The sequence below is a fragment of the Alosa sapidissima genome, chromosome 24, assembly GCF_018492685.1.
Source record: "Alosa sapidissima isolate fAloSap1 chromosome 24, fAloSap1.pri, whole genome shotgun sequence".
Taxonomy (NCBI): domain Eukaryota; kingdom Metazoa; phylum Chordata; class Actinopteri; order Clupeiformes; family Clupeidae; genus Alosa; species Alosa sapidissima.
In genome coordinates, this window is record NC_055980.1 from 21036931 (window position 1) to 21049430 (window position 12500).

The 12500-nt window shown below is 45.6% G+C and overlaps 1 protein-coding gene across 1 annotated transcript in view; it reads left to right on the plus strand.

Moving 5' to 3' along the window:
* The window catches only part of si:ch73-127m5.1 (neurotrypsin), a 49515-nt gene extending 41201 nt beyond the window's left edge, over positions 1-8314 (plus strand). The window contains 5 exon segments of the mRNA XM_042083363.1: positions 1131-1412; positions 2125-2247; positions 2972-3252; positions 5784-5907; positions 5909-8314. Of these exon segments, the coding sequence (XP_041939297.1) occupies positions 1131-1412; positions 2125-2247; positions 2972-3252; positions 5784-5907; positions 5909-6113 (1015 nt within the window). The 3' untranslated portion in view covers positions 6114-8314.
* The last annotated feature ends 4186 nt before the right edge of the window (positions 8315-12500 follow it).

Genomic DNA, 12500 nt, shown 5'->3' on the forward strand with positions numbered 1-12500 from the left:
TTTCTCTCTCTGTTTTATTTCAAACCATTTTTTAAACCATTTTTATTTTGCTTTCTGGTCTTTTCTCTCTGCTCCCTCTTGATCTCTTGCATTCACTTTTTTTTACTTCCGTTTATCTGCCTTCTCGCTTTCTACTTTTGTTTTTTCTATGCTTTTCTGACTTAATTCCCTCTTCGCAAACAGTGACTCAGCTGTTCATATTGGCTTTGAGCTGGCGATGAGTTGATGTGAGGGGCATTGAAGTGATGAGTCATGGTGCAGTGGATACACATTATTTAGACGTGGTGACTCAGTGAAGTCAAACGGAGACTGTCATCTCATAGACCACCATCTGTCTGCTTTCATACACACCCTCTCAGCACAGTGGCCAAATGTAAATCCACTAGTTGTGTGAAGACGATAAAACACTCATCCGTGTGTGTGTGTGTGTGTGTGTGTGTGTGTGTGTGTGTGTGAGGATGCTAACACAGTCATCGGACACACAGGGTTGGGATGGCAGGCTTGAAGACTGGGAGAAGATAATGCACACATGCACACAAAATGTCCACCAACAGATTTTTCAGTCTTGCTTTCTCCCTCTTATTACTCTTCTCAGTTTCCATGACTCTTTCTCTCTTTCTCCATTTCATTCATTTCATTTCCATTCCTATTGAAGTTTTAAAAAAGTAAAAAGTGGCTTTCTCCCTCTCCCTCCATCTCTCTCTCTCTCTTTCTTCATCTCTCTCTATCTCTCTTCTTCTCCTGACCTGTCTTTGTTGTTCTCTCTCTTTCTCTCTCTCTCCCTCCCTCATCTTCTCTGTCTCTGTTGTTCTCTCTCCCTCCCTCATCTCCTCTCTGTCTGTCGTTCTCTCTCTTCCTCCCTCATCTCCTCTCTGTTTCTGTCTCTCTTGCTCTACTTCCTTTTTCCATCTTCTCTCTCTCTCCCTCCATCTCTCTCTCTCTCTACTTCCCTCTCCCATCTCATCTCTCTCCCTTCCTCCCTCTCTCCCCCCCTCTCTACTTCCCTCTGCCATCTCCTCTCTCTCTCTCTCCCTTCCTCCCTCTCTTTCTCCCTCATTCCCCCTCTCTCTCCCCATCTCTCTTTCTCTCCCTCTCCCCCTCTCTTCTCTCCTCTCCTCTCCTCTCCTCAGTGGCGTGTCCAAGGCTCGTCCAATGGGTTTCTTTGGGCCTGGTAAGGGTCCGCTCCACCTGGGCAGGGTTCGCTGCACGGGCAAAGAGGCGTCCCTGGGCGAGTGCCCGGCCAAGGCTCGGAGCAGCAGGTCGTGCCAGCACGGCGAGGACGCCGGCGTGGTGTGTGACTACGTGCCCGAGCCGCCCGCCGACGTGGCTGTGGTGGGGACACACACCTGCGGACTCCGCTCCAACGCCGAGAGGAGGAGCAAGAGGATCATCGGCGGCTACAAGTCACTCAGGTAACAACAGACGCATGCAAACGCACACACGCACACACACACACACACACACACACACACACACACACACACACACACACACACACACACAGAAAACATGCTGATTCACACCCATGCACACACAGACACACAGACACATGAACTAGAACTGGTCTGCTGCATGGGAGCCTCGTGCTGACCCCTCCATGTGTCCACTCTGCATCTCGCCCACAGCATTACACTAAGTGAGCTGGAATGATTCTTCATCACATTTTAAATGAGCTTAAAACATTTTGCCAGGTTGTTTGGTGTAAATTAGCAGTAGTTCAGCAGTGTTTAGTGGGCTTTGCTTGTTGCTTTGCACACTGCCCCATCAAGGAAATGAGTGCCCACCATGTAAAAGAGTCTCCAGCTAAATTATATGTGTTACACTTGAGTTTTTTTTTAGTTAACTTTGTAAGCACACGCGACCATGTCCTTGAAAGAGTCGTCCTCGTTCAGCATCGACCCATTTCTTGAGTCACAGTCTGAGTCTCATCTCAGCCTGCCATGCCATTTCCACTCCTCCCGCAGTGGCCTTGCTTTAAAGGAGCCATTTTTTTTTTTTTTAAACCTAGTGACCGTGTCATGCCAAAAAATGTCCCCCCTCCCATCGGTCCCCTGAGATGCTGGCTTCTGGGCTGTAAAACCTGAGGGGTGTTTAATATGTGTGTGTGTGTGTGTGTGTCCGCAGGGGAGACTGGCCTTGGCAGGCATCTATCTGGCTGCGCTCCCAGTCTCGGGGGAGCCATCCTCTGTGTGGAGCCACCCTCATCAACTCCTGCTGGGTACTCACTGCCGCGCACTGCTTCAGGAAGTGAGTGGCGACACCTGCTGGTGGCAAAGGGGAACTACGGGGATGGAGGGGAGTGGGTTTTCTGGGGATTCAGGTTTTTTAATTTTTTTTTATTTAAAAGCTGTTATGAGCCATGCATTTCATGAAGTGACTGAAGTTTATTTATTAAGTCAACCTTTCATATTAGTTATACATATATATTTTGTATTTTGTAACATATATTTTGTATTTTGGTTCTTAAACAGTATAAAGCAATTAGTGATACTGTATTTTCATAATGAGTATGTAACTATGACATGAGCAGTGGTGTAGTCTACGTGATACGCAGGACTACGCAGTATACCCTCTTAAAAAGAATCACCATCTCAGTATACCCACTTAAAATAGGCTAGGATACATATTAACATTTGGGGTTGATCACAGTATACCCACTACAGCTAACTAGACCACACCACAGTAGTCACATAAACTATCTGTATAAACCCTTTCAAGAGAGTTCCATTATCAGCATCATAGTTGGCCCCACAAGGCTTCCTTTTTAACATTCCATATGTTATCTTAATGCAGAGGAAGTAGATTGGGGCCCAAATAGAATGTTCAAGCATTGTTTTTGTTTACCTTGTTGAAAGGGTCCATAACTGATCGTAGTGAAGATAACGTAACTGATCGTAGTGAAGATAACGTAGATAACAGACTGGACAGGTGATATTATTAAGGCCATATTTGTCCCTGTCGCCGCGTTCAGATTTGGCACTGACCCTTCGCGTTACCTGGTTCGCCTGGGCGACCACCACACCACCGAGCAGGACGACTTTGAGCGCACACTCTCGCCCGAGCACGTCATCGTGCACAGGAAGTACTCGCCACAGAGCTGGGAGCACGACATCGCCCTGATCAGACTGCGCGGGTCGGAGGGCAAATGTGTGGCCTTTAACCCCCATACCAATGCAGCCTGCCTGCCCGCTCAGGGGAGCAAGTGGGGCAAGAGACCTGCCTCCTGTGTCATCACTGGCTGGGGTGTGTCAGGTAAAGGATGTCAATACTGCTATTACTACTACTACTACTATTACTACTACTACTACTACAACTACTATTACTACTACTACTATTACTACTATTACTACTACTACTACTACTACTACTACTACTACTATTACTACTACAACTATTACTACTACTATTACTACTATTACTACTACTACTACTATAACTACTACTACTACTATTACTACTACTATTACTACTATTAAAACTACTACTACTACTACTACTACTATTACTACTACAACAACTACTACTACTACTATTACTACTACTAAGTCTATCCCTACTACAACAACTGCTACTACTACTGTTACTACTATTACTACTACTACTACAACAACTACTACTACTACTATTACTCAGGGTGCGATTTGTGTAAAAACCAGAGGGGGGGATGATTTTGAAAAAGTTTGTAAGCCACCCCCCCCCCCCCCAAAAAAAAAAAAAAAAATAAAAAAAATAAAAATAATGAACGAACGAACGATTCATAGCCTAGTAATGTCATGGCTAATAAGATATTAATTTTGCCACCTTTGTAACATTTTAGTTTTAGTGTACCGTGGTGTATGACTTTAAACAGCGAGTGTGCTTGGTATGATGATCAGCTCCTCTAATGCAGGGTAGGACTACGTTTTGACAAGCATACAAATTCACCTTGTTCTTGCCCCATCTGAAATGACTCCTCTACTTTTGCTGCCTCCATCCTTTCTGTATTTGTTGTGTAAAAAAACGTTGTAGGCCTATATGATGGCCCTGAAGTCTTAAGTTAGTGAATTGGCCAAATAGCCTACACATTGCGCTACACGCTGCGTAGGCTACGTGCATTCTCTCTCCTGCTGATTTGTGTTCAGTAGCCAAGTGCGTAATATTGCAAAAGTTGAAAAAATAAATGTGTTTATTAGCCTACAGAAAACATAAATAGCCTACTATCATACCGTCAGTTAATCGGCTACAGTGCAGTGAAGAGTTTGGAGAGTAAAGTTATAGGGCAACTTGAAGTTTTATGAAAATAATTTACGAACCAGAACATAAAGACCATGGAGCTTCTATTTCTTGCAGCTGTTAAAACACCCGCTAGATAGTTTAAATACCCACCAACATTCGTTTTTGCAGTATCCTACAGATTATTTCTGAAAGTTATTTGTCTACTAGGCCTAGCCTACTGGCTGATTTATCAAACGAGTGCTTTCTCGTTCGTCCTCCGCAAACTACAGGTGTTGCGGTAGAGAGCCATTGAATAAGCGATGCCAAGCAATTTCTGTAACACTTTTTGTGACATTCAGCAAATATCTCCTCATTTAATGTAAGTTCCTTTGGACAATAGGCCTACGTTCTACTCTACGTGCAGTTGTCCTCCATCTCAGTTGCATCAGTTTTCTACATTTTGAAGGTTCTAAAATATGACGATATGCTTCACTGAATCCTTCTCGTTTTCTTTAATTTGTCCAGCTAACTTTTCCATTGAAACTAGCCATTTATGATGGATTACACACTCGACATTCTGAAATGTCCTGCACGATCAAGGCCAAATTAAGTTATCACGCAGCCACTCTGTCAGCAGCATGAGTGCTGACGGTGACGGTGCGTTTCTGATGTCAGATTATTATGTAGGCTAGCCTACTAGACTGTTCCCACCCTCCACTCGACTGTTCTCACGTTGCAGCGCTTTACTTATATGAAGTAGCATTAATCAATATGAGGGGCAGAGGGGGATAAATGTTTTCCCCACCGGAGATAAAAATAATTTAGCAGAGGTAGGGATAGGAAAACCAGAGGGGGGGAAATCCTCACCATCCCCCCCTACAAATCGCACCCTGGCTATTACTACTACTACTACAACAACTACTACTACTACTGTTACTACTATTACTACTACTACAACTACTAATACTACTACTAATAATAATGATATTGATCATTGATTATCTTCTCTTCCCCTTTTCTCCCTTTAATTCCATGTTCCTCTTCTCTCCTCTCCTCTCCTCTCCTCCTCTGCTCCCTCTCCTTTGTCCCTCCTCTCATCTCCTCTCCTCTCACCCCTCCTCCCCTCCTCTCTTCACTCCTCTCCTCTCCCCACGTATACTCTCCTATCTCCCTTCTCTCCCCTTGCCTCTTGTCCTCCCCCTCTATCTCTCCTCTCCTCCCCCTCCTCTCCTCCACTCTCATTTCCTCTCCTTCTCTCTTCCTCTCCTCTCCTCTCTCCTCCCCCTCCTCTCCTCTCATTTCCTCTCCTCTCCTCCTCTCCTCTCCTCCCCCTCCTCTCCTTCTCTCTTCCTCTCCTCTCCTCTCCTCTCCTCCCCCTCCTCTCCTCTCATCTCCTCCTCTCCTCCCCTCTCATTTCCTCTCCTTCTCTCCTCTCTTCCTCTCCTCTCCTCTCCTCTCCCATGTCCTCCTCTCCCTCCTCTCCACTCCCATGTCCTCCTCTCCCTCCTCTCCTCTCCTCCTCTCCCCTCCTCCCCCTTCTCTCCTCTCACATGTCCTCCTCTCATTCCCTCTCTCCTGCTCCTGCTCAGACTCTGAGGAGCCCGGCTCCCTGCAGCAGGCCTGGGTCCCGCTGCTCCCCGGCTGGCAGTGCAAGAAGCGCTACGGCGATCGCTACACCAGCCACAGCATGCTCTGCGCCGGCACCCTCTCCGACCGCCACCCGCGCCGACAGTTGCCAGGGCGACAGCGGCGGCCCGCTGGTGTGCCAGACCGACGGCGACCGCTGGGTCCTCACCGGGGTCATCTCCTGGGGTCATGGCTGCGGCGACCCCTCCTCGCCCGGCGTCTACGCACGGGTCAGCCGCTTCCTGCCGTGGATCGAGGAGGTCACCCACAGCACGGCGCCGCTTCAGGTCTGAGGTCCTGACCCACGCCATCGCGTGACTATCCGGTGACGGGTGTTGATTAAGAGACAGTGAGCCTGCTTTTACGACGAAAAACAACGAAAATGCTTTACGACAAAACGCCATAACACTCTGGGACCGTCTGGTTGAACTTCACTCTACTCTACTCTACTCCTCACTTGCTCAGAAGTTATCAAAAGCTGGCTCTTGCATCATAAGCCAGCACCTTGATTATGTAAAAAAAAAAATGAAGGGCAACAAAAATCTTTCAGGCAGTCTTTCAAGATGTTTTTTTTTCTCCAGTCCAGCCCAGTCTTGAGCTATTGCGTGTCTTTTGGTCTATTGTACATTATAATGTCTTAGTTACTGTCAGGAGCTCCACAGTGCATGTTAACTATGTATGGTATCTTAATAAGCCATCTGTGTACTGCTGTCTGAGCCTTTAGCATGGTAGCCAATGGCAGTGTGGATTCCTCAAGAAACTAGCAGGTGAATGAATTGGGCCGATGCATTTTGTTACATACACTGTACGTGTTCTCATTCATGCTGAAAATGCGGTAATGTTATTCTAACCATACACGTGGGCTCATATTTTCTGGACAACACTCAGCGATTCCAGAGTCTTTGCCTCCAGAACAACGGAAGGCCTACTACACAATGTTCGTCACACAAGATCTGTTCATTCTAGTGTTCTCTTTGGATAGCCATTGCAGGTTGGTCATAGCCAGTGCAGGTTGAAGACGTGTTTTGTTGCGATATTAACAACTCAATGTTCGATCCCCAGTTATGTTCTGGGAGTACCAAAAGAGTACCTTTGGTCATGTTCGGGCCTACTGGGCTTGTTTAGGAAGTTACTACAGTATCATCATTTCAGCTGCGCACGCAGGGTTGACGAGAGGAAAGGTTGTCAACGGATTTAGGTGCGTGTCGACGCTATTCTTATAGACTTGCACTTTTTTTTTTTTTTTTTTTTTTTTTTTGTAGTGTTGTGGTCTAGACAGCGTGATCCAAGTAAAGTCTGTGAACAGATTTCTGGTGCATAGCTATTTATTTCCGTTACAGACTAGGACGCTTGTAATAATATCGTGTTTTTGTTGGCACGAATCATCACACTAGGTGCGTTGCTATTTTTGTTATAGCTTTCTCTAGTGCCATGATAAATGATGCAAATGTTTACTCTGTCATCTAAGTTGTCGATATTGGCTATTTGTCATTTTGGGACGGCCCATCTCACAGACTGTGAAGTTGAAATGGAGTCAAGAACGATGGAAGGATGACTGTGTTTGTTTTTTTAAGATGTGTAATAATTTTGAAGTGTTCCGTTTGCTTTGTAGGTAGGCTACTGCGTGTACGTGAATGTCCCATTAGGTGGCGACATTGTGTTATTGACCGGGGCATAGCTAAAAACCTTTGGTGTGAAAAAATGTTGAATTGATTACCTTTGTCTTACAGGAGAAGTGACATGTACAGAATTATGCCATCCAAGACACTGGCCTTTGAGGGAAGGTTGAGTATTTGTAAAGTTGGCAGTCTATTGTCATGGATCACTGGCTAGCCTAGTTCGAACTGTTTTTGCCATCCATTGAATACGTTTATTTGTCCCATTGCAAATTATCCATGACACACTTGTTTAGGCTATTCCAGTGAAATGTCTATGTAAATATTTCCATTGTAAGTGCATCTGGTGCAGTGATGTATTCATTGTGTGACCGCAAGACTTAGCCTATTTTGTATTTTTAGGCCTATTTGTATTCGTTTCAAATGTCTTTTACGAGGTCTCTCAGCGCATAAGTCATAGGCCCATGGCAATGCGAAAGTTATAGGCCTATGATTCCAAGCGATCTGAGTTGCCAGTTTCCTCAAATGCGTTCCATTCCACGCTGCCCCACCCCTCTTCCTTAATGGTGCCTGCATCGTGTGAACCGTCTTGTTATCACTGGACTGGATCTAAAGAGCCCTTCTGGGCCAAGCCGTCACCCGAGTTCTTCATTTCGTTAAAAGGTTGAACTGAGGAATGGAATGAATGAACCGAGGAGGACGCTTATGGATGGATGACGGAGGAAATAATTGCATGTCATGCATTAATTTGTCTGGTCGTTTGTGGTGTTTGATGTTTCATGCCATAATTCTGACAGGATCTGATAATGAAACGGTAAAATAAAATGCTATCAGTATTTCCATGTGAGATAAGTGCCAAAATAAATTAATTCTCGTGACGCATGTTGCTTTGTCTTTGTGTTCCATTAAAGTGCAGTTTACTTTGTTTCATAATAATAATACATTTGGGCATCTAGCAGATTATAACACCCGAGCACGGTCCTGTGTGCTCGAGGTGTGCGATACACCTGCAACTGAAGGATTGTTTCATAACGGGAGATGGCGATATTGTTGCATGATGGGGATTCCCAATCTGCTCGCGCAATATATTTCCTTCGCTGAAACAAATTATTCGTGATTTTCCTAAACAATATACCGGTATTACCTATAACCTATAAGGAAGCCCTTTTCCTTGATCAGGAGCAATATTAGTTCATTCAGAATAATAGGCCTAGCCTATGTCTTAATTTAGGGGGAACCTATAATTTCCAGTGTCTTGGATGCCAGCAGGTGTAACTAACATTGCATGCAATCTATCAAACTATGTCAGTAAGAGTCACCTTTACACTACATGTGTATGTGTGCTCCCGACCCACCAACCTAAAACAGCTGAGACGGTGAGAAGGTAAACAAAAAAGAGGCGGACTTCGAGCTGGGGCGGCGTTTGAGGGTCCCTCCCATACTTCGGGCGTACTTGGTAGGCGCCTATCAGCGGCGCCTGACCATCGGAGAATGAAGATGGCGGAAAAGCACAGGATGCGTTCGAGCAGCATCTCAAAGTTGTAGTTATAAATTGCGTCATCTTATCTCTGCTCATGTGGCGTGGACGTTCTGGTGAACTGTTTAGCAACAAGGAAGCGGTGAGTAGATGCGTTGATTTGTGCCGCGGCAGTGGCAGCGATATTCGTTGTGTTTGAAAGGTAGCCTGTAGCCAGCCCAACTGGCATGACTTCACTTGCTATGTGGCATGCGAGCGAGCAGATGAGGCGAACGGAGATAGGTGAAATGAATTCGGTTACATTATAACGTTAGTATACATAGGTTATAGACTAACTGAATTTGCATTGAGCAGTGTTTTGGTGTTGGAATAGGCCATCTACTTGGTTGTGACGTCTGTTTGGACACACTGTTGTCTGTTGCTTTAGAAAGTTTGCTGTTTGTCCGTCTGCAATGTGCTCGTATCTCCTAAGACGCTTTCAATAAAAAAAAACATCCCCAAGAAGGAATAGTTGGAAATATAGCAACTGCTGAAGTCATTCTCTGTTTCATTTTGCTATAGGCTACTGCCTGTAGATTACTGACGTTCACAATTTTGTGAATGTGACTTGACGACCTTCCATTGCTCAAGGTTTTGACACTCACATCAATGAAACAGTTTAAGTTATATACTGAAACCACACGCTATTTCCCGCGTGCCGGTTGCACTTGTTTTGCAAAGCAGTTGCACTTAGCCAGCCAAACACATAGACATTTAGCCTTTACGTTCCTTCTGGCCTAATGCTGAGATTCAGTCTTGTGGCAAAATAACACACAAGCTAGCTCTGTATTCTCATATTTTTATATATTTTTCGCATTTCTTTGTCAGAACTAAGATTGACACTGGCCAACAGAGAAGTGTCAATCAGTAATTCAGAGATTGAATATTATTATTATTATTATTATTATTATAGGCAACACAGGCGCGTGGAGAATCGCAGTGAACCAAGTTACATATAGAGGGGTGCGATCTTAATTATAGGCCTGTCACAGCCGGTTCACCGAAAGTCTTTGTTTTGTGATTAAACATTCATTGACTGTCAAGTCGTGGACTAAAGAAAAAGGAGTCCGGTAAGTGCATCTTGATGCCCATAAAAGTTGTAATTAAAATAATGCTTTTTAAAAAAGGTGTAGGTCTGTGAAGGCAAAGTAATGAGTGCTACAGTGTGGAATTAATTCTAAATGTTCCTGGTAATTTGGCCTATGGCCTCCTTACTGTCATAGTGAGCCGCTCTTTTCTTCGAGGGACCAACACACACGCACGCACGCACGCACATGCAGCGTGATGTAAACAAGTTGTACTGTTGTATTGAGATGTCAAGGAACATACTCTTCTTTTACTGCTTAAATGGTTGTGAGATGGTGTTCCGATGGCTTTTGACCGGGCGTCATGGATGACTGGCCACTTGACAAAGAAAGGTAATATTCACCAAGAGCATCTCAAGGCCGAGCCGCTCAGTAGGAAGGGTGTTAACAAGAGCTGCACTGTTGCGCATCGGCAGAGTCTCTCTCTCTCCCCCCCCTCCCTCTCTCCCTCTCTCTCTCTCGTTCCCTTGTGGCCCCTTGCTTTTTGAGGTGCTACTACTGCGCCCAAGATGCACTTAAGAGCACCGTTTGTCACTTTATCAGTGAACAGGAAAATAAGAGTGCCAGTCGAAATTTCCGTGTGTTGTGTGAAACGTTGGCAGTGGCCGATGATACATTTTTGCATCGTTTAGAAAGTAAATATGCACGTACTTTACCGTCAATAAGTAATTTATTTGTGAAATGAACACAGTCGGTGTTGATTTTTCGATTTGTATCGGCTGTCTGGTGATGAATCAGAGTGATGAGGTGGCCGAGATTGAATTCCTGCCTCAGGTCCGTCGCGCGCTGTCTGTCAAAACAAGACGGTAAATCACTGGCCCGTCCTCTCTTCATCTCTCTGCCCAGACGCCTCCTCTTCATCCGTCACTCCCGCAAAAACGCGAATTGTCACAGGTGTTTTAATTAAGCTAAATGTGTAAAAGGAACGGGTGAGTGAGTCCTGAAACTTGATTTCCTCCCCTCTAATTTGTCACGATGTCAAATCTGGGGGAAAGGGGTAGAGGTTGGTTGGTTGAAAGGAAGAGGTTGAGGCTTTTTTGTTTGTAACTGTCATCTCCGCTTTGTGTCGCAGTGGCTGTCAGCCCGCAAATGGAGCGTGAGAGGTTACACGGGGAGCGCATGGATTGCCGCTTTTGCAGGGCATCAGTTAGGGATGGTGGCAACAAGGCTGCGGCTACAGAGCTCGGGGGTTTGAGGGGGATGGGAAGGGAGTCAGTGAAGTGTGGAATGGGGGGGGGGGGGGGGCTTGGCACCGTGGGGAGCAACACAACTGTCTGGTCAGAGATCAAATTGTGGAGCTGCCAGGAAGCTCACATCCATTATTCATCTGTTTTTTTTTCACTTGTGTTGGAAAGTGTGTGTGTGTGTGTGTGTAAGCTTGTGCCTATCATTCCTCTCTTCCACAGGGCTTTGATGACAAGTGCCCGTGTAGATGTACAGTATGTGTATATGTGTGTGTGTCCCTCATTCTATAGTGCGGAGGCAGCAAGTCTTATGTCTATCTGCTGATGCCATGGCGCTGTATCAGAGACTGTGGGATCTCCATATCCGTACCCTACTCTGCTGTAACAGACATGAGCGGGCCTGGCCTAAGAACGAGGTGTGGGTATGCGTTGAGGTCGGTGCTGAGTGCAATCTTTTCACACCTTGATGCAGCGAGCCTTCAGCCAGATTTTTCATACGGAGTGGTTTTGGATAGGCCCTTTGATTTTACTCACTGCGGCACACATTAATCCATTTGATTTATCATTTCTATTTATTTATTTGTGGTCGAACACCTTCACCTTAGAGAGAGGGAGAGGGAGAGAGAAATGGCTAGGGCTTTTATCCCCTGTCACTCTGGACGGCTATCAGATCGATTGCTCATTCGAGCCAGCGAGATGAGCCGAGAGACAGTTGCACTGAGTGAGTGAGAGGGAGGGAGGGAGAGACGGGGGGCGGGGGGGGTGTTAAGAGGGAGGGAGAGAGAGAGGAACAGTGTGCTCGCCTGAGAAAAAGAGAAGAGTTGCAGAAGAAGAGAGAGAGAAGAGAGAGAGAGAGAATAAACAAGTATTTGGATATGTACACATCAAAACAATAACATCCACAAGTATTACAGCCTCAGACAGACAGACAGACAGACAGACTAAGTCCCTTCTACATGAACATCATTGCTGCTACAGTAATGCCAGTCCACACACACACACACACACACACACACACACACACACACACACTCACACACACTCTCTCTCTCTTTGTATTTATGTGCCCTTCTCTGACTGCCAAAGCTTTCACTTATAGGTGAGATTTGCTGTATGTGTTGGAGCAGTCTGAATCTGCAGTTTTACTGCCCCCCCCCCCCGTCTCTCTCCCTCCCTCCCTCTCTCTCTCTCCCTCCCTCTCTCTTACTCTACTTTTGTTCTCACCTTAATTAACCCTCAACCGCACTTCCAGGTTTAGTCAGTACGCACAGTTTTTGTG